Source organism: Lichenostomus cassidix, chromosome 4A (genome assembly GCF_008360975.1).
Source record: "Lichenostomus cassidix isolate B80296 chromosome 4A, HeHo_3.0, whole genome shotgun sequence".
Lineage (NCBI taxonomy): Eukaryota > Metazoa > Chordata > Aves > Passeriformes > Meliphagidae > Lichenostomus > Lichenostomus cassidix.
In genome coordinates, this window is record NC_139485.1 from 12,341,639 (window position 1) to 12,369,068 (window position 27,430).

The 27,430-nt window shown below is 47.5% G+C and overlaps 1 protein-coding gene across 2 annotated transcripts in view; it reads right to left on the reverse strand.

Moving 5' to 3' along the window:
- Positions 1-27,430, reverse strand: part of GPC3 (glypican 3) — a 135,597-nt gene that overhangs the window by 37,676 nt on the left and 70,491 nt on the right. Inside the window, exons 4-6 of one of the 2 annotated variants that reach the window (XM_085060556.1) lie at positions 15,132-15,265; positions 13,267-13,392; positions 3,028-3,148 (exon numbers count right to left, since the gene is read on the reverse strand). In XM_085060556.1, coding sequence (XP_084916682.1) covers positions 3,028-3,148; positions 13,267-13,392; positions 15,132-15,265 — 381 coding nt within the window. Of the gene's footprint in view, positions 1-3,027; positions 3,149-5,630; positions 7,702-13,266; positions 13,393-15,131; positions 15,266-27,430 lie in introns of those variants that run through there. The other variant, XM_085060557.1, reaches the window with a different exon arrangement.

Sequence of the window (27,430 nt, forward strand, 5' to 3'; positions counted from 1 at the left end):
TTTAGCTTGATAGGTGTTCAAAGCAAAAAAATGCAGTCTGGGGCACTTTTGCTTCCCCTTCTATCTGGGTTAGGTTTTTTCTACTTCTTTCAATCCCCATGGGTTCAATTCTAACCCACAAACCCCACTCTCATTTCAAACTGCAAACAGTTGATGATAATTTCTCATGTGAATGTGTGCACATTTACCCAAATTAGGTTTGAGAAGACATGAACTAAAGAGCAAGCACAATATCTATACACAACACTGAAAGAGCAGACACTTCTAGCAGCATGAGCACCCTGGAATAAAAGCCAAGTCAAGTCATCAGCAAATTACAGATACTTAGCAAAATCCTACAAGCAAAAATAAAAGCTGTGGACCTCTATGAAGATTGCACCAACCAGCATGGTTCCTGAGTCTGCCCACACCCACAAAATCCAGGCTGCATCTCCAACACAACACACTGAGAGGAAGCCACAGCATTGTACAAGATTCACAATTTATAGGTAGTTACATGGGAATCCAGTTTACAGCTCTGGGCACCACAAAAACAGTCTTTTTTCCAAAAGAATCTGGATGTTTGAAAATCCTTAAAAGCCACTGTTGGCTTGAGCTTGGTGGATTAGGAGATTTTCAACCCTCCCCAGCTTGGGAGTTCCCACTGCTTCCCAAATCTGAAGCCAACACCTGAAAAACACAACTGTAATTCATCCAGAGCTGCTGCTCTTTCCACATTTCATACATCCACTTCATCTTTGGCAATCAAGATGCATTCCAGATGTGAAAGAGAGCTCAAAACTTCCTTTGGCCAAGCAAATAAGCGTGATGGTAAGCTCTGACACCCTAAATCCCAAATTTAAGTAACCTCCTCAGTTACTTTCCTGGTATATAAGCTACTGACCATAGATTACAGACCCTCCCCAGGAAGAGAATCAAATCCCAGAATTACAGATTGGTTTGGGTGGGAAGGGATCTTCCAGATCAGATGTTATCCCCTGCCACAGGGGCACAGACACCTTCTTCAGACCAGGTTACTCCAAGCCCCATCCAACCTGCCCTTGAACTCTTCCAGGGATGGGGCAGCCACAGCTGCTCTGGGCAAGCTTCAGAACTAATTTGCACAAATAGCTTCCCATTTTCTCCCGATTTTATTCTCAGTTCCTCCTCTTTCTCAAAGCCAGCTTTAGCAGAGGGATCAATATTTTTCAGACTCTTACATTTTCGCTGTTCAAACCGAAACAGCTTACCTGCTCCCCATGACACATTCCAACCTGACACTGCAAGCCAAGGAGGGAGAGCACAGTAAGAGATCATGACTAAGCTGACCGTATTCACCCCTTTACCACAATTTTTCTCTGAGCAGCAGCTGGCAGAGACACTCTGCTGGAGCAAACAGCTGAGTTGAGCACAGCAGTGTTTACCCAGGGTCTCCCACTCCACGGACCTCCACTCCTCAGAAGGCTGGGCTGTTCAGCAAAGACCTAACTTGACCCAGTCTAGCAGCCAGCATTTCACAACCACTTTATGTCAGCAGTTTCAAGTACACTAATAACCATGTTTTGTTCAGTGCGACTTTCTCACTGTGAACGGCAAAATATCATTATCACCTGCAGGTTGAAGCCTGCCCTCTACCCCATTTAATAGGGAGCTGATTATGCTATTCCCCCCTCCTTTTCCCCTTCTAATAATTATGGGCTGCTGGCAGATGGCACCGCTCGGCACGGGGAGCATGTGGGAAGGCAGAGCAGGCTGTAGGGCCACTGCCCATGGCAGCTCCCATGTGGTGGGGTGCTCCAGGGACCCCAAATCCCAGACAGCACCTAATGAGGCGTGCCTGTGTCGGAGGGCGCGGGGGTTAAACTGGGAATGGCTGTGCAAACAGTGCCTGGCAGTCGCGGGAGCAGGAAAGCAGAGGTTAGCAGAAAAGTTGCTAAGCCAGCAACTCCAAACAAGCTGCCCTCACAGCCCACCCGGCCGGGAAGAAAAGCTGGGCTTAACCCGGGGGACCCACTGCTGCCCAGAGCTTCGTGCTGGAGCAACCGTGGGCAAGGTCAACCCTGGGAAGAGCTCTCTCAGGAGAGATTCCGGGGCAGCTCAGCTGCATTAACAGCATTACCACCCAAGGGTTTGCCCTGTGAGGTCCCAGTGCTTTGTCCTGGCAAAGCAGCCACAGCTTGAATTTTCCAAGTCCAAGCTATCTGGCTATGAAAAACATCCCCCCTACGAGATACTGCAGCATCCCATGCTCAGTGACACAGAGGGGAGAGCAGAGAACAGAGCCAGACCCCAGCCCTGCTGGCCTGTAGCAGTGCTGAGGGAGCTTCAGCCACAAGCTGAATGCTGTGCAGAGCTGCCACCTAATTCCCTGGCAGCAGCAGGGCTTGCTCACAGACCTAACCTGGCGTGGCATAATGGTAGAGACAAGATACCACTTGTCCCAGGAAGGATGCCAGGTCTGAGGCAGTGGGAAGGAAGCTTCCTCCCCAGCAGAAAGGATCTCATCCAGCTCTGCCATCTCTCCATTCAACAGTAACTTGCTCCATTACTGGCTGGCTGTGAATGCCCAGGGAGATAGAGCAAAGAAAAAAGTGACCCTTATTGCCAGCTGTGAGCAATGCCAGAAGGGACTCCTCCAACCAGAGGGCACATCAGGTAGGTGCCACATGACCCCCTGCCAGCACCTCATGCTCAGGAGCATCCCATCAGCTCCATCTTTCCTGGACCTGCACTGCAAAGGGCATGGATGCCCATCAGAAGCATTCTCATACTGCAGAGATGCATCCACACATGAGCCAGGCACAGGCTGAGTCCTGGGAGGTGCTCCACGGAGAGCTGCACCAGCAGGCATCCACCAGGACTAGCCACGTGTGCCCTGTGAGCCTGGTGCCATGTGTGGCCAGGGTGGCACTGGCTCTGCACACAGAGCTGCTGCAGATGGAGACACCTGGGATGTCTGTCTGAGCCCAGAGAGAGTGAGGGGGAGGCCAACCTGATTTGGAAACCACCCACTGCAGAGACATCCCTGCTGGCACGTCTGCAACAAACCTGGTTGATGTGTTTCAGCTTGTCAATAATCTGGCTGATCACTGGCTCTGGACCTTTCATCTTCACCTCATGGTTGCCAGCCTGAGCTTTTACTCCGTTCCTCGTGGTCTGGGGACTGTACCTGTAGGAAGGAGAACAGAGGAGACCACAAGGTAATGGGCTAATAGAGAGGAGATCTTTAAAATTCAGTACAAATGTAAGAAATACCAAGGCAGGCACCAGCCCTTTCTAAAACAAAGAGCACAAGACAGTTAATAATGACAAAGAGAGGACAGAAGAGTCCCATAAACATTTTTGCTCTGACTTTGCAAAGCAGCAGGATGATGTAGTTGTATCACTTGAGGACAATGAAGTCCTTTCCAGTCCATTAGTAACCAGGGAAGACGTTAAACAGTATACAACAGAGATAAATATTTTCACATAACTTGCACCCAAGAGTCCTAAAAAAGCTGGCTCAGAAATTCTGGCTTGCTCATGTTTGTTTAAAATAAATCTTGGCAGACCACAGAGACTCCAGTACAAGAGCAGTAGTGTTGTGCCCACAGCCAAAAAAATGAGTGGGATGACCCAGTTAACTGCAAGCTGATTAGCATAACATCAACCCCCTTGCAAAATAATGACTATCACTGATGTGTGATTTCAATAATAAAGAATTAAAGCATCAGAATATAATTAATGCTGTCAACATTGCTAATGGAAAATAGGTGTTGTCAAACAATCCTGATTTCAGTCTTTGATGAGATCCAGCCTTAGGGATCAAAGTAACTGCTCAGACAGAATGTACCTTGACTTTGGTGCATTGCTGGGCTCTGCACCATGGGGCATCTCGATTTACACAGGTACCATGAGAGTCAGCAAAGCCCCTGTAGAGCAGATTAAACTGCCAGGGCAACTCTGCAAAGGAGGGTGGCCAAGGCTGCACTCAGGTTTTTCATAGGCAATTAGGATAGAAATATACATTCACTTGCTGCAAGATTTATGCAATAGCAAAGTTTACCAGAGTGATAAAAGAAATGAGAAGAGGGGCAGAGGAACTGCTGCATGCTTGCCTTTGGAGGAACATGTTCCTGCACTCAGGACCTGGGTAACAGCTTGTGATGCTCCAGCACGAGACAAGCACCAAACTCAAACTCAGCTTCAGGCCAGAGCAGTCAGCTGCCACCACTGCCTGCTGGCAGCCTCAGCAGTGGCACAGAGCACACCAGTGACTTCTTGAGCTCTGGGCTGCTGGAACTCATCAAAGCCCCAGTGAAGGGCCATGGTACTCCACAAGCACAAAACAAGTCCTCATTCCGAGAACTGGCAGCCAGAACAGGCACTACCATACCCCAGCACAGCCCCTGAAAGTGAGATTGTCAAGATAACACCAGCATCAGTCTGCTCTACTGTGCATCTGTTTTTCCAGTGCCGTGGATAAACATCATGAATTTTCCTTTCTGCATTCATCTCCTACACATCATGTTTTTACCCAGCACCCAGCACCAGCCCTAGTGGCAGCCTGCTTGCCTGTCTGTCAGCTCCCTGCTCCCCTGCCCAGCTAATCCTTCATCCCCATGCTGCCAGGCAAGCTCAGGCAATGACAGTCAGCCCATTTCACATGGGTTTTGGGGAGGAAGTGGGTTTTCATCAGGCATTTAAAGAAGGGGAGGGAGTCAGGAGGGATAGTGGGGCCAACTCAGGGAGGATGCTTTGCTAGGGTAGAAAGCAAGAGGCATGTGGACATTTGGCCACAAGAGGTGTCAGGGAACACTGAGGGGCTTGGGGGTACTCAGGGGCTTGGCTTAAACTCTGCTTAAACTCTAAACTAGGGATGAGATCTACTCAGACATGTTGGGATACAAAGGCAACCCCAGATCTATACTGGTGCAGCAGCAACCTGCCCTGACCTGGAATACTCACACAGTTGAAAATACAGAACTGAAGCTGATTGTTGCTCCAAGGCTATTTCAGAGCAGGAGTTCTATTTACAGGAGCTCTCTGCACTTCCAGCTGGGTCCCCAGCACTAGGCATTCCCCATATGCATCTCCATTAAAGGCTGACAACCCTGCAAGATGCTGCACTGAAGAGATGACAGAGGAAAAAGTACGGTAGAAAGGAGGTGCTTGTGCCTACAGGAGCACATGGCTGTGAATATTCCTTTTCCAGGCATAAGGAGCTTGTCCAGGTACAGGCATCACTGCAGAGACATTGACTTGGTTCTCCCAAGCCCCACCACCTCCTGACCACGGGGTGCACAGCCAGCCCACCCCCTGCATTTCAGCACCAGCACAGCACCAGACACACAGCTCAGCTCTGTCCCTGGCTGGGACCTCCCATTAAGACTCACCATTTTGCAAAACACTTTTTTTAATAGCTGCATTATCCTGGGAAGCACAAAACGCGGCTATACCTGAGCCACCATCACTCCCAGTTCAGAAAAGCCCTAATACACGCAGCTAGGGGCTCGCTGTGGGCTGAAAGCATAGTGGCTGTGAGCAGGGGCCAGGCTGGTGCCAGGCTGCAGCATCCCATGCACTGCTGGCACAGCCATGCATGCTCCGAGCACCATCTCGTGGGAAGAAGCTGCTGCAGCAAGCACAGACCCACCCGGCTCTGCTGCAGCTTGGGCTGAACTTCTTGCGGGGGGACAAAGCACTGGGAGCAGTGAACCATTAATCCTCCTGCTTATTTGTCACACAGCCACTTCATGCCACCGTGCCAACCTGACAAACACGTCTGGGGACTGGAGGTAAACATCCACAACACGCATGAGGTTCTGGATGACAAAGAAATTCCTATCTTTGGTGTCACTGTAATTTTAATTTAAAACACTGGTGGAACTCAAGAGTACATTGCTGAAAGGTCTCCTGCGGTTTCAGAGATTTAATTAGGAAACTTGCACAGGTTTTAGCAAGAGCAGAACCAAGCCCACTTGGTGCATCCCTAATTTAATACAATCTCCTAAACAGTTTCATACAAAGAAACACAATAGCTTGGTTTTGAGTGGGCGAAATCCCTTCTGAAATCCACGCAACATCTGCCAGAGAGGATTTCTGTAGCCTCTGCCATGTAGTACAGGAGGGAGGAACACAGTACTACAGCAGTGCTGTACTGAAACTCCATGTCCAGAGACTGAAACTGTTCTCCAGAAGGCTCTGCTGGGCTGGTGAGGACCTCAGATCAGCCTTCCCAGAGGGTTAAGTCTACTAGAAAAAGAAGCAAACCTGAAAGCATTTGCAGAGGGATATCTCCCTAAAACAGTGATTTTGGAGAAATGGAGTGTCACCCCCTGGTGCTTCCCACCTGGCCAGGTACAAGAGCATGGACCTGACCCAAAATGAACCATTTGCACCACTACACACATCATTTGAAGCAGCAAGGCAGAGGGCCCTGCAAGCTGCACATCTTTGAGCATGAATTGCAAACAAAGGAGATGCACAGGCCCTGCTACATCCCAACAGCCAGAGACATGGCCCTGTGTGGCTTGGGTGCTTTGGGACGCTCTTCCTCTGTGCTGCCAAGCTGGGAACTCCTGGTGTGCTCAGGTACAAGGGGGACACCAGCTCCCCTCAGCTGTGCCACTCTCTGCCCCAGCAGCAGCCCGGGGTGGCCACGCTCAGGCATGTGGGATGCAGCCAAGCAAAGGGTTAAAGGCTTTGAAATGTAGCTTCAGTGAGAGACCCGCATTCCTGAAATGCCAGAGAAGCTGGAAAAGGCAGCTGGCACCCCTCCCTGCAGCCTGGGCCAAGCAGCCAGGCCTTAATATGGCAGAGAGATGCCTTTGCAGCCCCCAGAAAACTGGAGGATGGGGGTCCCAGGACTGTACCTCCTCTGCATCCCCCCCAGGCTCAGGGGTCAGTGGGCTTGCAGGCAAAACAAAGCCAAAGCATCACTTTCTTCCCACGTTCTCCAGTCAGTACAGAAAAGTAGAAACCTCTGAGCTTTCTCGAGCTGCTTTCAACTTCTGCCAGTAGAACAAACCCTTCTGCAGGACACTTGTGCCACTTCACAAAACCCATCACATGCCTCTGCCATGGTGATTGATATCAGCATGGAACAGCAAACATGCACAGTGGATAAAGTCTCCCCTCCCTGGTCCCCGGGGGTCTCTGTGCCGAAGGGATATCAGTGTTGCAACATGAGCATGGTCTGGCTCACACTTCATAAGCAAAGCCCAAAATACTTTTCTCTTTGACGTGTCTCAACGTCAGCCAGCAGCATCTCCTTGCCTGGGCTCCCTGGGTACAGGCTCTTGCTGGGGATGTGGTATTTTCCAAAGACAAATGTTGCATTGTAAAATGTGCTGATAAGCAGCCCTCGTTAAAAATTACTTTAAAGATAACCACCTGATCCAAACACCAACAATCTGAAGTTTTCTGTGGGGACAGTACAACTGCAGACCCTTCCTGCTGCTTCTCATCCACCAGACATAAATGCCCAAGTATGCTGTCAAATTGAGGCATTTTCCTCTTCTTTCCTCTCCACCATCCACAAATGTCTCCTGTGAATGTTTGGTTTTTCCAGTCCAAATGCAGCTCATTCCAAGCTTTCATTTCAGAGTAAAGAAGACAAGATGACAAATGCTATTTAAATATATGGCAATGAATGTAAAATGTGTGTTCATCCTACTCGGCCCTGCTAGGCTTTGAGAAGAGTTACTGCAATGCCTGACGTGTGATTTAGAGAAAGTAATCCTGAAAGTCAAACATAAAGAATTACACCTTTTAGAAAAAGGACAGTAAGTATGTCATTCAAATAACAATTAATTTATGCCTGCCTTCCAGTTGCAAATTATTTATTCAAACGCATCTCCACAGTTTAAACAGCACAGTATCCCTTACAGGCTCTGTGTTCACTGAATTATACTTGTCAGAGAGAGTGGGTGGGGGACAAACACAACACAGATCACTACAAGACAGGACCACAATGCAAGAGAAGAGGTTGCATTGCACAAGAGTTAATAACTGGGCTTGAGAGACCAACACTCCCCCAGACTCCCAAAGCTGCTCTGCATTTCAAGATGACTTACTACAGATCATGTGGACTGGTGACACCAAGTCCTCACCACACAGGAGGCAAAAGAGATGAAAAAGGGGAAGAAAGGGAAGACAAATTTTGCCCCCCCCCCCCATGCCTGACAGGAAACCAGGTCTTACTGCCAGCTGGTTTTCAGGGGTCAGTAAAGGTGAGTGCAGTGGTGAAACAACATTTTGCACTCTGGCCCTGCCAAATTCTGGTTTGGTGCTCAGTGTCACATCCACAGTGCGAGCAGAGGGAACCAAAAGGCTTGAAAAGCTGTTTCCAACCCACTCATCCTGCCCTGCAGACAGAGTGTACCCACAAGCCTCCAAGAAGAGGTAGTAACTTCTTTCCTAGATAGTTTCCCCATCTAAAGACAGACTGTCCAGACACACCTGGTCAGTCATACCCCATCCCAGACATGGGCTGGGTGTGGGGTGCAGGTCCACCCCAGCTGTCCCCTTCCACATGGGGTGCATGTCCCCACCATCCCATGACCACATGCAGGCATCAGTTACATGGGAGTGCAAGTGGCAGGAGAGAGGAGGACAAGGTAGCTCTCAGGTGCCTTCCTGGCTTTGTTTGCTTGCTTGCAGAGAGTCCTGGCAGTCACTGCAGAGCTCCTGATGCCGCAGTCAATTTACACCACCAGCAGCTCCAAACAAGCTGCTTCAAAAGCAACCAGGACGATCCAACGCTCTCAGTGGGGAGTGTTCTCACCTAACTAAAAAGGAACCATTTTCTGCTGGATTTCCAAATACCAACACCTTGAAGCCTCTGAGAGCCTCCTCAGATCCTGCTGTGTCAGTTCCTTGCCAAGGGAAGTGCTGCCTCTCCCCAGCCACCCCACACAAAGCACTACAGCCAGGGAGTGTCCTGCAGGTGATGGTTTGGTCATTAATGTGGGGTCTCAGGTAATCACCTGGCTCTGGGAGATGTGACTTCAGAAGGAGCAAAAACTGAAATATAGCAAAACAATGTGAGTTTGTAGACAGCCTGAAGTCTCTCTCTATTCTTATTTCAGTTCAAGACAAATAGATTATGGAAAAATTGGCTAGACCTGAGACCAAGCAGCAGGATTCACAGAGGAAGAGTCATTATCTTCATTTCTGAAATACTCTGCAAACAATCATGGCCACTCAATAAACCACTGAATTTGCCCACTATCCTTTCATTATAGCTTATACTTGCTACAGAGCTGTGTTTTATGGGCTTGAAAAGTTGTACAGCCCCCTCTTTGGGGATTCCATTGTATCAGATATTTTGCAGCACTGCCAGAAATAACCAAACCCTTCACGAACTAAAGGGTTATTGCTGGCATGGAATTTCCTTTGTTCCAATTACAGAATCTCATTTTTCTGTCTTGCTTCCAATTGTGCTTTCATTGTTTATGATTTGTATGATTAAAACAAACCACAGTACGCTGGCAACAGCAGGGAAATCTGAGACTTCTAGCTTGAAGAAGAGAATCTGGCAAGGTGCTAAAAATATATTAATTTTGAATTAGTACAAAGAAAACAAGAGTTATGCTGGTGATTTAGATTAATGTACGCGTTTGTCTTGAGAAATTTGGAAATGGCAGACTCTAACTAATGCTTAATGTGCTTACAAGTTTTGCAGTGGGCAGATGTTGCTGTCATTCTATTCAGAACAGCTTGAAAGGAATATACTCGTGTAAGCAGATTATTAAACTCCGAGAATCTAGATTTTAATAGGCTTTTAGTATTAAATGCTGCAAAACCCTGATACTATATATAAAGTTCAAATCACCTTTGAGATTCCAGTGCTGAGCTCCTATAGAAACTGAGGTGAGTTTGATATCTCAACACCTACTTGACTTAAGCCAAAGGCTTTAAATGAACTAATTACTCAGTCAGGACTTTGGTGATAAGAATCGACTTCTGTTTTTTCTCTACTTTGGATAGAGATAAGGATAAGAGAGGCTGGACAGCATTTCACCACCTAACACCACCAGCGGGAGGTCTGGTGAGAGGATGGGGCATGAAGACAAACAGAGGCAAGGAGGGGCATCACAGAAACCCTCACTGAGGCAGATTTGAGCTGCTGCACACCCACCCTAGATGTCTGTCTCAGGAAAGTGCCTGGAACTGAGCCCAGGAAAGCTGCAAAGAGGTACACAGGGATGCACAGAGACAGAGAAGATCCAGCAGGGCTGGTCCCCAGCTACCGCCAACACCCAAGCACCACAACCCCCCAACAAGCTCTTTGCAAATGGTAAAATGTGCCACTTGTGGCTCTTGCTATGAAGCTTTGTGGCATCCCATAAAAGCACAGTGTGTTTTTGCACACTCTGAAAAGTGTGAAAAGCAGAAATTGGTTGCCTTTTATTTTTTCTTCCCACTTCAGCTTATGTTCTTCAACCACGCAAAAGCACAGCAAAAGACACAGGCACTGTTCTGCATTACAGAAAAATCAACCTTTCTTGTGTGGCTGCCACTGTTTGCAAGCAGTTATTTCAAGGCACCATGTCCTAAATCCACAATAGGGATGGCAACCAAACTATTAACCCACAGATCAAACTTTGGGAAGGAGGATGAACTCTTGCCATTAGATGGTCCAGCGTGGAGAAGCAAATGATCACAAAGGATCACAAAGTGAGACTCAGCAACAGAAAATGAGGGATGAAAAGCAGGATAAAATACTACAGCCAGCTGCATTGCCTGGAGCCCCAAACAAACATGCCACCTTCAGTGAGGGCAGAGAGGCTTAAAGGCAAGGAGGAAACACAGGATGGTTCAAAGCTCAGATTGTGAAGTGAGACCCTTCAGCTCCTTCCTCCATCCCCAGGGGGAACTCCATGTGCTCCAGCTGGTCACTGACAGACACCCCATCCTTGTCCCCACTGCCTGTCCTTTCCAAGAGCATGTATCCTTCCATGCCAGCATTCCAGCCACAGGAACCATCCCACCATGTCCCTGCCACCTTTCCTCCTGCAGCCGCTACATGTGTGGGACAAGTACCAGGACAGCATCCTGAAATTAACACCAGATATTCAAACCACACCAGATTTCTCACAAAAAGTGGCAAGATGGGGTCTGATGACCAACAAACACACACCAGTCCAGCAGGAGAATAGAAACGCCCCAGTACATAACACACAGTCTCAGAGCAGCTTGAGTAAGAGCTGCTACACCATGAACAGCTGCTTGGCTCCCTCTTGGGGAAAACACTGAAATAAAGCAACTGGCAGCTCGGGGTACTCGAGCACCATTACCTTAAATGCTCCTGATTTTCAGGAATCCTCCCAGACACTCTGAAAGAGATGCCAAGCTGGGAAGTCCAAGCACATGAAACAGCCTGTTTAGAGATCATTTAACTACGTTTGCTTCTATTTGAAACATTCTGCAAACAGGTCCTGGGAGAAGAGCACCCTTGACAATTATCTTAGTTCAGCTTCATTTAGCTGAGGTGCCCCTGCTCATAGCAAAAATCTCTAATATCTGCCTGCAAGGGAACTGTCATAGGAGCTGGCAGAGGTGGTGACATCTGTGCAATAGATCAGAGGGGGCAAGGAGAGGAGTGGAAAGGCACACACTTGTCAAGTGCAGTAGAGGACTTAATCTTCAAGAGCCAGGGGCTGAAATCTTGGTGCCCCCTTCATGCACACAGACTTTATCCTCTCCCTGCCTTGCCCCCTCTGCATGCCATGGCACCCATCACCTGCAGTATTGTGCCACCACCACAGCACTGCAGCAGGGACCCAGGGGGACATCTCTGCCTATGATGGTCCCCTGGTGTTCTCAGCAGGAAGCTGAAGGCCATCTATCACCTGAAGTCATGTTTAATCTGAAAATAGCTCTGAACTTACATCTACAGGAGGATCTGGACTCAGAACCCTTCCACTGCTACCACTTCACCCAGCTGTGGCATCAGCAGGACCTGGACCAGGGCCACTGGCCATGGCTTCAGTGAGCTGTCACAAGCCAAGTCCACACCCCAGGTCCTCTCCTCCAGAGCTGCAGTGTTTATAGCCCTGCTTTAGAAGTTTTAATTAACAATCAGTGAGACAATATTGAAATAATCTTTTTCTTTCCAATTGAACTCCTCAGTTAGGCATGGAAACTCAAGATATTCCAGAAATAAGTACCAAAAGAGGACACATTTTTCCTTAGGCAACATAAGTACATTTTACTAAGCGTGTGATCTTAGATGCTTGAGTTATTTTTTTTCAAAATAGAATTTGATGCTATTTTGGTCTATTCAGTGTTTCAGGTCAGTACTGAGAGTACAGGCTAATTACCACCTGAGGTTACTGATCAAGAAGTCATAATTAATATCTCAACATTTCACCACTTCCTGATTTTATTTCTATTTCTTCCCTTATGCAAGCTACTTAATAGCAAAGGATGCTTTGCAAAGCAGGGTGATTAGAGGAGATTTATGTATAATTATAAAAAACATTTTCAAGTTCTATTTCCACATTATTTAACATTCCCAAGGGGCATTTTTTGCAAGAAAAATTTCCATTTCTATTAACACTTCCTTCCCCTTTATGGTATGAATCCTGCATGTGCCTGTCTGTTAACCTCAATTACCACCAGTACATACTCTGAAATGGCGAGTTGGGCAGGGCAAAGTAGTCACAGCACAAGCTGGACCTTGGTGGGAATGGCTCCATCCAGAGAGGACTTGGTGGTGGGAAGGTGCTCAGAGGGCAGCAGTGGCACCACCAGAGCTCAGTGGTTCTCACTTCCTCCAGCTGAGAGCCACAGCAAGAAGAAATTCAACAAGGGAGTCTTCCTTGGCCCACCCTGGATGGGGCAGAGGATGCCAACCACACTGTCCTGCTACCAGTGCATGGAGCCCAGCTGGAGACATCCTCATCCCAGGCAGTGCATGGGGGCAATGCCCTTTTTGCTGCTCCAGGAGAGCCATCCCTGGACTGCAGTGCACTCTCCCACAGGAGCAGGGCTGTGTTGAGCCTCTCCCAACACTGCTGCTCTCCTGTCTCTGGCCCACCCCTGCCAACCCACCCTGACCAAAACCCCTCACGGATGCAGGGTTTTCACTGAGCAGAAAACTCAGTGGAGGGCAGCACACAACCACTTCTATCAGTGCAGATCTTGCACATCTATCTGAGCTGTGGCACAGCTGGACACTTGCTCTGCACAAAGTCCTTAAGAGAGCCAGCTGTATCCTGGTCACAGACTGCTCCTGTGCCTGGTTAACACAAGATAAGCAGTGCTGGGGAGAGGGAGGGCAAGGGAGATGTGAGTCACCTTTCCACGACTTCTTGTCCGTTCCAGCAAAGGGTGTCATTCTGAACAGCAGAGCTGTGGTTGCAGATGTACTCTGGCAAGCTGCTGTAAAAACTGCTGTGGGACTTCAGCTTTGCAATCAGTTCCCTGCAAGAAAGGGAGGGAAAAGGGTTATTTCTCAGCCATTTTCCTCCCTGGGAGGGATGATGAGGAATCAGCACCTGGAGCTAGGAGCACTCTCAGGAGCATCCCCGGGTGCCATACCGGGGGGTTGCCCTTGCCCTGCCAGCTTGGGGGAGCTCCCCATCAAGCTTAGGCAGGTTGGTGGGCAGAGAGGGTGCCCAGCCCCTCCATCCCTCCTTGCTTTGGGATTCCGTGCAGTTCCCTCTCCAGCCAGAGCCCGCGACAGCCAGCTGGGGGCAGGCGACACAAGGAGAAGGGAGCCTGTGCTCTGCGCTGCCTTTTCGCTGCGTTTTCGCTGTTCCTGCCGTGGTGGGACCGACAGAGCCCCGCAGGAAGAGCCGCAGCCCATGGGGGCAGAGAGCCGCCCAAGTCCTGCTCTGACCACCACGGCACATCCTGCCCGGGCATCGCAGGCACTGACCCGTCTGTCACTGCCCATGCCAGGGAATAAGGGTTTGTCTGGTGAGTCAAAGCCCCTCCAAAGGGTGGGAGTTCAGCCCACAGCCCCCTGCACAGATCGAAGGGATGCTTCAGGCAGTCACCTCCTGCATGAACCACCTCCTACATCCATCTTCTGCACTGGCCTAACAGTGGGGCAGGAGGTCCAACAAACCTTTTGGAAAGCCAAAATGAGGTGAGACCTGGGTCTTCAGTTATGGCAAACCCCAAGGGCTTGGCAGGACAAGACTCACTGCCCATGGCACTCAGCTCCTTACATCCCAGGCACTGCCTTGCTCCTCTTCCACAAACCCCAGCAGTGCTGGGGAGAACAGGGGAAGGAAACTTTCCTGGGGAGCAGAGCTCCCTGCAGGGCAGGGAGGGGTAGGGAAGGGAGGAACTCCTCCATTTCTGCAGGTATGAGCCCATGTAATTCATCTCAGCAGATTTCATTAGACTTCAGAGTCCTCAAAGGACATCTCTGTCAGAGTCTGGGCTGTGTAACCTCCAACGTGTTGAGACAACGGAGGAATGCAAGCCCTGGTGCTGTATCTCTTGGGAACCGTATCAAGAATGTGGCCCTGTTAGTCTTCAAAGAGAAATCCACCCAACTTAGTCTATCCCCAGTCTCAAAAATTGCCAAGCTTGCTTGTTTCTCTTTCCCAGGGATTTTTCTTTTATTCACAACAGCAGTAAAGGCACTGCATATCTCTGGGTGTGCTTTCAGATCCAGAGGGGAGATGCTGCTCCCTGACACATCAGTGTGAGCCTACTTGATTACAGCTTCTACTTACATGGGGAAGGAAGCACAGGGTGCAGTGCCAGCAGTGGAGGCACCTGCTTCCTCTGAAAATATTCAGTAAAAGGCTGTTAACATCTCTGAAGTACCACAAAACACTGCACAAAAAGCATGAAATGCATTCCCTTTACCTACACAAGGTGTAACACATAAAAAATTGGGCTGGAGGGACCATTTCTATCTGTAACTACACCTGTGAGTATTTCAGACACCATAGCAGTGCCCAAGAAATCCAGACAATGCATTTGGTGTATTAACCTGGGTGCACACGGTGAGAAAACCCATGTAGACACCTTGCTGCATTTCAGAGCCAGCCACAGAGCAGCTCTGATGTTCACAGCCAAAACCAGGTTTATGGGTAAGGGAAATAAGAAGCTTTTCCATCTGCTTCCACAGGGCCATTCCATATGGTGGCTGCTCCTGCAGCCCATCCAGCAGGCACCACACTCAGCCTGAGCATTCTCACCTCCTCCTGCTCGACAAAGTTTCTTCTTGCTCGATGTGAGTCACTTTCAGGACTTTCTTGTCAATGAAAAGGTCTTCCGGATAATTAGCTGATCGAATCTGCCTCTGCTGAGCATGGCCACACAACCGGCTGATCTGGAAAACACAAACACTGCAGTGTGAGGAAGTGTTGGGACTGCAGGAGAACAGCTGAGGCACCTGCACACAAGCTGCTATCATCCTGTCATCCCCATCTTGCTCATAGCTCAGCAAGCACCTGAAAGCAAACTGCTGTCCTAAGGATACTACCTGGCTTTTGTACAAGTACCCACCCCCTGGGAAGGAATGCAGGAAGCTTCAGGCAAAATTTGGGGGCATTGAAGTGTCCCTGTGGCTATCACAACCCCTGAGCTGCAGGTGTGACTGGCAAATCTTCCTGCGTCAGGTTAAACTTAGGCTGGCAGCAGCGGGTTTGAGATGTTCCCTGCTCCTTCCTTCCTGACAGCCACAGCATCTCAAGACTCTGCACTCTCCCTCTCTAGTCAGACTTTTAGGAAGGAAAAAGTCCTTTCTCCCCACTGAAGGAAAATCCCAAGACCCTGGTTCTGCATCTTGAGGCAGCTCATCATCTGTACAGACTGCACTGCAGGTGCCCAGGGATGAGCATCATACACATCACTACTAATTAAAAAACCCAGGGCCTAAAATAAAGCAAGCACTGGGGCCACAGCCCAGTCATATTGTGGGAGGCCCTAATTAACAGGGTTCTGATAATGGCACAAATTAGCTCATTAGCATCCAGATGATTTGGGCACTGGCTGCAGCAGCGAGGGAAGGAATCCAAAGCGCCTCGTTAAAGCTCTCTCGCATGGCCACTGTCCCGAGACTCACCAGCAGCTGCCACTGCTGCTCTCCCTGCTGTGGATGGGTTTGCCACCATTTCCTTCTCTGGGAGACCACCAAGGGACATCTGTCCCCCTGTGGCACCACTGCCACCGTGAAAGTCTCCTTTTGATCCACCCTGTGCTGCTCTGCAGGACTCATCCATACTGGGCTGTGAAGGAGGCTTGGCAGGTTGCTGGGACCACGAAAACACCACAGGTAACACCATCCTCACTTTGTCTGAGCCTCATCCCACCACCCACATCCAGGCTTGGGACCAATCACACCCCTATAAAGTGCCTGTTCCTTGCAGCACCTCATTTATCTCCATGCCACACCGAATCAAGGCAATCAGCTAAACTCCCAGAGAGCTGCACACCAGAGGTTAAAAGCACACCCGCCGCCCAAAGCTACCAGCATCTGATGTGTAAAGAGAAGAGATTAATTCTGTTCTATTACATCCTACATTTGGGTGGGCAAATAAATTAGTAATGTCACCTCTTTCATTATCAAGAGCAGCACAGTTTGTTTGCTCAGGCTGCCATACAACAAAGAGTAAAATAGAAACCTCCTGGGAGCTGGGCATTGCAGTTTCTGGTTCACAGCACAGTGGGAAGAAATGCTGCCACTGGTCCTTCTCCACCTGCAGTTTTCTCTGCCAAAGCTGTTCCTCCTGCAGCTGCCAGAGAAGCAGTTTCTGCAGCATCTTACCTGTTTTATTTCTGCCCTCCCTTGGCTCTGTTTCCTCTCTGTCTTGCCAAAACCAAGTTTTGCAGAAGAATGTATCAGCCTTAATGCCCTCCCTAAATCACTTGGCAGACTTAAAAAACAGAGAGAGGAAGGGATTCAGAAAAAGGACCACATTTTGGGCTGTTCTCTTTGCCTTTTGTGCATTCCTTTAGCACTCCTCCCTCTCATAATGTTTGCAGGTAGTCCCCTGATGCAAGCAGACAGGAACAGGAGGACATCACAGGACAGCAGGAGACCTGGAGAAGGGCATTTTGGATCTGAGACCCCACTGCTGCAGAATGGGTCTGGATCTCCCATGCTTTCTCTGAGCTGGCTGGTGCCACTGTCCCCACAAGGAGCAGACCAGCAGGAAAGTGTGAGGATGCTCAGGGGTCTGTGGGCTTTTCCCCTCCCCAGGTCAGAGATGAGAACTGCCAAGAAACCTCCTCCAGGGATACACAAGGTACACAAAAGCTCCAGGACAGTGGGTACAGAGGCAGCAATGCCCCAAAGCACCATCACTGCATCCATGTTCTGCACTGATATGTAGAGTGGAGAAGTGGGAAAAGGTCGGATATTTTAAGCTGCTGTTTATAATAACTCCCCCTTTGATTCTCCCCAGCTCTGAGAAAATCCCCCATTCCCTTTCCAAAGCCCAGCTTTCAGCTGGCAAAACCTATCAAACCCTGAGAGAAGAGCAAGTCCAGGATCAAGGCTTTTCCCCAAGGATGCAGAGAGGTGGTGAATGGGAGGGGAGGGTCAGAGTGACAGCACCAACAATGTCACCACTAGAGAGAGACACGGCAAAGGGGACAGGCAAACTGGGGCTGCCTCGTCTCCCAGCCAGCACTGGAGGGAGCTCAGCCCCTCTGCTCCCAACTCCTGCACAGGAGCTGCAGCTCAGCTGCATCCTCACAGCCCTACATGGCATCTGAGTACCACAGGCTCAGATCCGTAGAATAATCAAGGCTGGAAAAGACCTCTACAGTCATCAGTTCAACCACTGATCATCAAATCAAAGCATTGATCACCAAGTCCTGCCATTCCTCCTGTGAGGGATGAAGCCATGAACCAGCTTGTGTTAGCTGTGACATGGGACAGCAGATGAAATCTTTATGGATAGAAGGATGCACTGCTCAAACTTTCCATCAAGTTTTTACTTATTTATCCATTCAAGCACCAACTAACCTTTTCAAGAAAAAACCCAACCCTGAAGCCCGTCTTGTGAAGTCACAGTGAAATGGTTGTCACCTTTTAGTCAAACAAAAATCCGGCTGAGATTTGAACTTAAAGTGAGCGAAAGTATAAGTAACAGATTGCCTGCTCATTTGCAGGGGCAGCATCCTGTATGCTTTTGGGGGGAGGGAAGGATTTCACAAACCATCTGCCAAAGACTGCTGGGCCACAAGCAGTCCTAGGACAACAGCTCAGAAACCCTAATTCAATCTTTCCCTCTTTTTGAGTCCACACTGCAAGCTCAGGAACACATGAACACAGCTTCCCAGTCTTTTCCTAACCATTGCCACTTTAAAGCAGGCTCCAAAAAGTAAAGAAAAATGCCACTGTAGGGCAGTTAGAGAAGAGACAACACAAGCTCAGTCCTTGAAAAGAAACAAGTATGATGATTCATACTCTCCAGGTATCGCTTGCTCTGGAGGAGCAAGGACAGTCAGCTCCCCAGCTTGTGTCTGGAAGGGGGAGAGCAAAAGGGAAGGGAGCATCTCTAATCCAGGTGACAAACTCATATCAAGTAACAGTGTTTAGTATGTGGTTTCCTCCTGCCACACAAATGTAAATGTGAAATTCAAAGGAAATTGACAGAACAGAGCCACAGGCTCTTCTACTTGGGCTCCACATGCTACCAGGGGGATCATAAATACACATCAGCCCTTATCTAGTCAGTGCTAGAGCTGTGCAGTGTCTTAATTCAGAATAGGCTGGAGTTGGACACATCAAGCCACAAAAAAATGAATAAGTAAATCAAGTGGCAATGTGGTTTTTAGGCAACACGAGTTGGACTTTTCCTTTGTTTTTAAAAGAATCTGCCAGTCCACCAAAAAACTGCTGCAAGGGGACACCAGGCAAGAAAAACCTTCCCAAAGCTCTGAGCTTTTACAAGCCCCCAGAGCCACCAACACTGTAACAGCCAAAGCAAAATTTCCCTGCCCCAGCTCATTAACAAACTCACTAATTACCCGATTTAATTAGCCTCCTCCATGCGAGCGTGACCCAGGCCACGAGGGGAACATTTCACCTTCTGACGACCACTACCCCCTGCCCCAATTCTTTATTCCAGCCACAGGGAGATCCCACACCCAGGCTGGGCAGAGCTCCCTGGGGACATCCCCACTGTCCCTGTGCCCGATGGGGAAGCAGCTGGCTCCCAACACCCTTGAGAGCTGCACACCGTGTAATGGCACTGCTTTAGAGGGAACATTGATTTGAGAGGAGCACAGGGACAAGGCTAATGGAGTAGCACTATCAGCCCACTTTAACTCTTCCCCATTAATTTAAGGTAAGAGGTGCCTGAGGACTGCAGAACCTGCGGCTGCATGGGAATGATGCACAGCCAGGGATCAGATCCACCAGATCCCCCAGCACGGCTGCAGAGCACAGCACTGATCCTGGGAAAACTGGGAGGGCTGGGGCTAGTTATCAAAGAAACAGTGACCACAGTAGCAGGTTCTGTGTAAATCATCACAACCTCGAGGGCACCTCCAGCCTGGCTATGGCAGGATGGCATTGCTGTCACCACTGAGGCTCCTGGTGGACCTGCTCTGCTGCCAAGGCATGAGGCTGTGTGGCCATGAGGGGCAAAAGCATCTAACCTCACACATGAGCAAGGAAATCTGGGGGGAAAGGGTTGGAAAGAAGCACATGTGTGATCCTCAGTGCCAATGTGAGCTTTGCTTTTAGGAGTAAGAACATTTTAAAGGTAATTTTCTGGATGATTTAGAAGAAAGGAAAAAAAGACCAAAAAAAAATGCAGCTAATCAGCTTCTCCTTGGACAAGATGAGAGTGCATTAGACACTGCCTGGATACCTGCTGCTGCCACTTCTTATTCAGCCCAGAAGCTCCACTCTGCTCTAAAGGAGAGTTTGCTGTATTTGACCTTTGCTTAAACTTTACATGGAGTTTCCATTTGTCTTCCCTATGAACTCTTCTGCTTATAGATTCATTCTCCAGGAAGACACAGTATTTTTTCCCCCTCGAGGGGATGGCCTCATTTTTGAAGATTTCCTCCCACAATCTCCTCTGCTCTCTGGAGTTCACATAAGTCATTTTATACCAATTCGTGAGTTTCCTCTGGGAGAAGCCACACATTAAACTGGAAAGAGATTAACTATGATAATTGATTTGAACACAGCCTCTGAAAGGGTGATTTGCTACCGTATGCACAGAACATCCAGAGACCACAGACATGCTGTCTTTGGAGGAACCCACTGGTGCCCATTAAACCCTGAGCATCCTTCAGTGATGGAACCCAGATTGACCAGTGAGGCTGAAAGCCTCAGCAATGCAGCTGCTTGAATTGGTGCTTCTTCCCCAATTCTTTTTAACAACCTGCTCCACTACACATCACAAGTGTTATTAGCATTATAAAGATCGCATTTGTGCCCCGTTTATCTTCAAAGTCACCATAAAAGTGAACCTGAAGTCTATTACTCAAGCGCTGCTACAGAATTCCGCTTAATTAAATTCTAAAGGGCTTAAACCAAAAATATACATTGCGATGATGTGGGACAGAACATAAACTTTTTAATAGTAGTAACCAAGCACATTTACCATTTCTACAGGTGCAATAAAAATGCTAATATATGTTAATGTTTAGTCTGTGGTTAATGTTTTGTCTTGTTAATTTCCCCAGGGCTTTTATTACTGATTTAAATCTGCCACACTGCCCCAGTGATTGCATCGCCTTCCACAAACGGCGCCGCGCTCTCAAACCAATGCTGATTAACAGGAGTGGAGAAACATTTGGCTAGGACAAACACTCTTATTATATGCTTCTAATCATTATATACATTTTGTCTGGAAGATGGGGAAGACACAATTCCCAGCTCCCTCACTCTTCTCACGGCAGAAAAATGTGATTATGGGCATAAAAACGAATTTACAAGCCTTTATTTTAGGAAGCACATCATTATTAACTAAGTAATGATCGTTCTTCTGGTTCCAGGCACTCAAGCAGAAAGAACAAACTGAGTATGGTAACACAGATGTCTTCTATGAACACTCCAACAAAATTCCTCATTAATGGAGTACTAAATGTTATTAATCAGCTCTCTAGTATTACGATCTCCATCATTCAGACTGCAAGGATTACATAAGCATCCTAACTCATTCATGCAGAGGCAGGAATCGCAGGAAGTGACCTACTCTCCGTGCTGAGGAGAACATTTAATAATGCATCACCCTTAAATAATGCAACGCTATAATGTGTAAAATGCACACAAACACTAATGCTTAAAATAACAGAGTGCCTGTCACACCAGCGCCCGCGGTGACGCCCAACACATGCTGCAAACATGCACTACAAACGCTCAGGGACCCCTGCAGCCACCAGACCAGGTTGGGCTGAAGGCCATCACCATCTGGATTGAAGACCAGGTCCTTCAAACTCTTGCAGAACCACATTTTTCGGAGGCATTTTTCAAAGTAAATACAACTTAATTTTTCATGGAATGGAATGGATTGGAAGGAACCTTAAAGATTATCTAGTTGTAAATCCCGATTCCCATTCTTCATACAGAGGATCACAAAACACTTGGCAGAGTGTCAGAGCAGAAATATGGGGCCAAGAGAGAGGACTGATGGGAGTGGTTCTCAGGGCAAGGAGCAGGATGTGCTCCACACACAGCCACGTGTGGATGTGACAGAGGTGCCACAGGAGCTGGCAGGTGTGACACACGGCATGGTTGCACAGTCACTCCACCCAGAGACTGTGTAAGGGCATGGGTGCACCAGCTCAGCGGAGCAGTGGGGAGCACAAGGGACTTTTAACAGGTTTCAATCCTTGGTGCCAATTGCTGAAGCTGGATGATTCCCACCTGCACCTCCCTCTGCTGAGTCAGAGCTCAAATGCCTTAAACTGGACAGAGATGACCCATGCAGTTCCAATCACTGCTCCTGTTAGGACATGCCACCCTGTCCCCAGGAGGATGTGATGACCAGGGTGCCACACAGTGCTGCAGCACACCAGGCACCTCCACACAGTGTCCCACCATGCCCCAACCCCTGCACTGACCCAGCTTCTCCCAGTGCAGGATGCCCTTTCTCTCAAAGGAGCCATGACCTCAGCTTGAGTCGAGGCCTTTCAAACCTACATAAAATAATGCAAACAAGATGTTTTTCCTTTCTGGCATCCCCAGCATGGAGTGTTTAATCCACCAAAGAAAGCTGCTCTGTGTTTCAGCGAAAGCCTGTTTATTGTTATTTATAGGTAGAGAGGAAGTCGGACTAAATGATCACAGTTGTTCCTTCTGCCTTTATAATCCACGACATATAATTAAAGCACAACTTCCCAAGTCAGACTTTCCCTCCAGCATTTTGTTAATTCCATATTTAACACAAAATTTGGAATTTCAGTTCAGATGGTTGGACCTCGGCAGCAAACCGCAGGGTAGGCGGCTGGAGCCCCAGCCAGGGCTCAGACCCAACCCAGCCAACCAACGGGGAGAGTCAAGAAAAAAGCATTTTCTTAATTTTTGGCACACACTTAAGCCATTTTCCCAAGTGGAAACATTTCCTGGATCAGGGCCCCATAGCATACTAATACACCATTATGGTTTTAAGTTAGATCCGTGCAATCTGATATTTCTTAGACAGCCAAACTAAGACTTTTTTTCTTAGAAGGAGAAGTCAGCCTTGCCTGGAAGGTTTACAGCAGAGCAAAACGGAAGATGTGGGAGCAAAATCCAGAGGAAACCAGAGCACATTAGACTGACCAACGCCAGGTTCAGGAGCAGAGTGTGGCAGTACCCAGAGTCCATCTCCTGGTGAAGCCCAAAGTCCCCAGCATGTGTCATGGCTAATGAAGCAGCACAGCAGAGGCAGGGGATGTGGCTGCTCCTGACCCCAGGCTGCTGCTCTGCCTTTGGGACTGATTCCAAAGTCCCAAAAGTTTGGAGGCTGAAGATGCTCCAAACTCAAACAGCTGATTTCAACATCAGCACTGAGTCATCCAACCTGACAGAAAATCTGGACTCAAGGTAGCAAAGCCCATTTCTGCTACAGATGCTAAATACAGTTTAATGATACAACTGCATTCTGTGCATGCTCCAGCACTTACACAATTGCTACTACAGGTCCCTAGAAGACCCTCCCATTGCAGGCAATTAAATCCACCCCATCCCAACAGACTGAATTGGCTTGAGGGATCACCAGTTTTTACCAAGAACTGAAAAAAAACCTTGCTGGGCAAAGCCAGGCAGCAGGACAGCTCCAGGCAATCACCATGCGCTTGTTATTTTCCTTCCATGGGTTAATCGGTTTCCCTGACAGATTTCTGTGGGCTTTAATATTGCACCGTGTTTGTGCCTACGGCACTACAGAAAGGAACAATCCGAGAGAAATAAATTCCTAGCAGCTTAATTTAGGGAAAAAAACCAGATACCTGCCATCAGTCTGGAACACAAGCCAGAATCAGAGCCTGTAACAGGGTATTTAACAGCAGCCGTGTCAGCTGGGTTGCAAATGTGGTCAATACCCACCAGTCTCTCTTCCCCCCTGCAGCCATGAGCCCAGATTCAATTATTCTTTGAGAAATACTTCGTTGAATAATTAAAAAGTTACTGCATTACTTTTACTTTTTTTTTTTTGTTAAACCAGACCGATTCGATTTTGGAAATATAAAGCCATTATAATGTGTCAGCTAGCAATTAGCTACTGTACACTGTTTATTCTTTAATATAATCTTTGAGTAGAAGGGCAATATTCTCAGAAATGCAGCATTAACTTGTTCCTCAATGACTTTAATATGGCTCTTTTCAAATTACTGCTCATAAAATCTCAGGGAAGAAAAATTTACCGATGATATTCCATCTCCTTAATTAGTTCTCTCTCTCTCTCTCTCTCTCTCTCTTTCAGCAATCCAATAGCAAGTGTAATATTTATTTAAAATAGAGCGCACAGGGCTTACCACTAAATCTGCCATAACTGGTGATATCAAAACAAGCAGGTAAAAGGCAATGCCTGTTTTGCAGCCTGCACAGACCATGCTCACAGGTACACACAGCTTTCCAGATTTGTATTTCAATAAATGCTCATTCTGAAACCATCCCAAAGATTTTTACACCACTAAGTACTTTTTGCTATTAAATGCCCTTCTCCCTTCCTATGATGAATGGAAAGCCCTTTCTACCCCAAAGGGTTTGGTTTCACTGTTCATCCCCACTCACCATCACTCTAGGACCACAAAGGACCATCACTCTACTTATTTTAACCTCCCTATAGGAATAACCCCCCCAGCAGCCACTTTTTGCTCCCTCTATCCACCTTTCTGTTTCCAAACACCAGTCTCTGCTGAGACAACAAGGCTGAAGGCACCAAAACTCTCCAAACCATTTGAACAGTGAAGTTGCTGAATTTCTTCAGCAGAAAAATTACAAGCATTTGCTTTCCAGCAAAGCCCAGAGCAACCTCAAAGCTCATTATCCAGCTCCTGGCAAGGGGGCATGAGGCTTTCCCCATGGTCATGCCATGGACCTCCCCTAGCCAAAGCCTGAAAGAGAAGTGCAGTAATTATCATTAATGGAAAATGGTAAAAAAATCTCTGCACAGCAGAGATTAGTTGCTGGTAAAGTTAATCCATTCAAGACCAAGAAAAGGCTTGGGATGGCCCTGTGTTCTTTTTTTTTTGTCTTTTTTTTTTCCCCTTCATCTGTTGATTTTTTCTTAGTTTTGAAGCTACCACATCCATAGCAATTTTTTCTCCCTGACAGTAAGGACTAACCTAATCCAATTAAGGGTCAGTACCAAGATAATATAAGCAAAACATGGCAAACAAAGTAAAAAGGCTCCCATTTGATTTTTGCTCGATAAAGGCATTACTTTTTTCCCAAAGACAAATCAGAGTTATTGAAAATGTAAATCATTCTTTCCTATAAAGATATAAATATCTGCAGGGCTTTTTTGAGACTTTGTTGTAAGACATCTTGTTTTTACATGTACTGTGGTTAGAACAATTGAATTACAGAATGACTTACAACGTTAGATTAGTTTCTGCCTGATTGAGAATATCTTTATAATGGAAATCGGTGTGCACTTTTAACCTTGTTACAATGCTATATGTCTGATTAATGTATTAAAGGGACTCATTCAACAATAGGCTGTTTGCAGACTGAAATTAAATTAATTTGACTTTATCACAACACCTTTATTAACAGCATCAAACAGAGGATTAGTATTTGATTATGAGAAGTGAATTCCAATAAATTGATATACAACAAATCCAAAATTAGGTAGGAGAATCAGATGGGAAAAAATGGACTAAATGCTTGTAATGCATTTTGGTTTATCTTCATTACTCTTCACTCACCTTGCAAGTTGTAAGCTGGGCATTTCCCACAACTCATGGAAAAGATAAACATCTTGCAGAAAAATCTCCAGGTGGAGCATGTTATTTAATTTCCTTCTGGCTCCAAACAATGGGAATTGCATGAAGCAAGGCTCAGAGATGACCTTCCTGGATGTTATTTAGCATCTCCTGTGCAAACCCTTTGGGTCCATCTGCACTGAGCTCATGGTGCCATTTTGCTCATCAGAGCCAAGCCAGCATCAGCTCCCACTGCCCTCAAGTGCCCTCTGCTCCATGGCTTTTGGGCTGTCCCTCAGGGAGGACACACAGGATGGATGACATAAATACCAGCACAGGCTGCTGAGGTACCTACAGAAATACCTGCACTCTGGAGAGCAGCAGCAGGAAGTTTATTTGTACAGTGATACAGATCAATATGTGCAATCCAGGAGTTAATAAGCTTTAGAGAGACATAACTTGGAGCACATCAGTCACCCCCAAGTTGTCCTCAGTAACCACAAAGCTCTCCAGGTGGTTCTCTCCAGGTCAGTGGCTGAGAGCATCATCTCTACCTTTGCCAACGGCATGGAAGGGAATTGGGTGTGCAAATTGATTAGGTTAGAAAGATACACCTGCATAAAGAATTGCAAAATTTGCCAACAGCTACCTTGCTTTTTCTTTCCTTTTCCTTTTCAAACAGAAATAACTCAGCCAAAGTAGCTGTAGGCTATCAGCACAGCTTTCTGCAGCCAGCCTGCTCTTGCTTAAACAAATCTTTGGAAGAATAATGCAGTTAGCAGCAAACTTCACCTACTGAAAGCAGGCTCGGTGCCCTCGGGGGCTCATTAGTGGGGCAACACAACAGGTAGGGATGGAAAAGGCCACCAGTTCTTTTTGCAGTGGTCTGACAAGGTAGTGAGGACCCAGCAATGAGGGGTGCATGATGCAGCAGATGGATGAAAAAATCTGCCTCAATTTTTTGTTGGAATTTTTTTCCTAGCCAAATGTATTTAGCATCTTTCATGCCTGGTACCTCAAAGCCACTTTACAATAAGATGTAAAAATGATATAATTCACAGCACCACACACAGGCAGAGAATTCAAAATGAAGCAAACCACTCATTGCAACCCAGCCCCTCATCCTCTCCAGCACAAAACAAAACACCACTGCTCCGCCCGGGCAGCTCTGGGCACTATTTCTGCTTTGCAGAGGGTCGCTTTTAAGTTTCTGGTTTGTTCTTGGCTCATTCATCAGCATTGCTAATGGGAGAGATAGTTCTAGTTTTAAGGCAGCAACACTCACGGGGGTTACTGTCACTGGAAGTAAACTCAGTGCTGTTAAGATGAAGGATGCCCGGTGAATGACCCCGGATGGAGGTCTGAGTGGAAACTGCAGTCACGGATAATGAGGCCAAAAGAGGGTTTAGCGTAAAAAGCACAGAGAGATGGATATTGGTGAGCACAACTCTGGTGTTGCAAAGCTGCGGGTCTAAGCAAGGATAAAAATCTTCAGGAAAGGAAATGGGCCAGAATGTATTTTGCTAATAAAGCATCTGTGTTAATAGGGGTTGCAGGAGGCTGCAGCAATCTGGGCAGCAAGCGAGGGAGCCTTGTCGGCAGGGCTGATACTCAGGGGTTTAATCTCTCTGGTAAAAGAAAGATGTGTGGGCAGTTTTAACAGAGAATTCCAGAGGCAGCTCCACCATTCCACAGTAAGAGTACAGGGCAATGGCATGTCTGGAGGAACTGAGCTAAATAAGGCAGCCCATGCCACGGATATCACTTCTCTGCAGGCTCTTTGGAAGCCAGGGGGGTCAGCCCACACCTAAAAATCTCATGTTTCGTTCTTGCACCAGCTTGTAGCATCCTTGAGGTAAAACAAATCTAAATCTCAGCAAGGACCCAGAGCATAAGGCTGGTTTAACTCCAAAGAAGTTCAGCTGTAAAGCTCATCTGCAAACACAACCCCAGTGAAAGGGGCTCCCTGGCCAGCACCTCTCCCACAGTTTTTGATGCAGATGAAGCCTCAAGACACCCAGAGGGAACTTTCTGCTGCTGTGATCTTCGGTTCAGACTGAAAATCAGGTTTTTTCTGCTTAAATCCAATCTACTTCAAGACCTCACATTATGTCCTTGACCATTGCAATTTATTACAAAATCAGACAGCTTGAAATTTCAAAGCTTGAAGCTC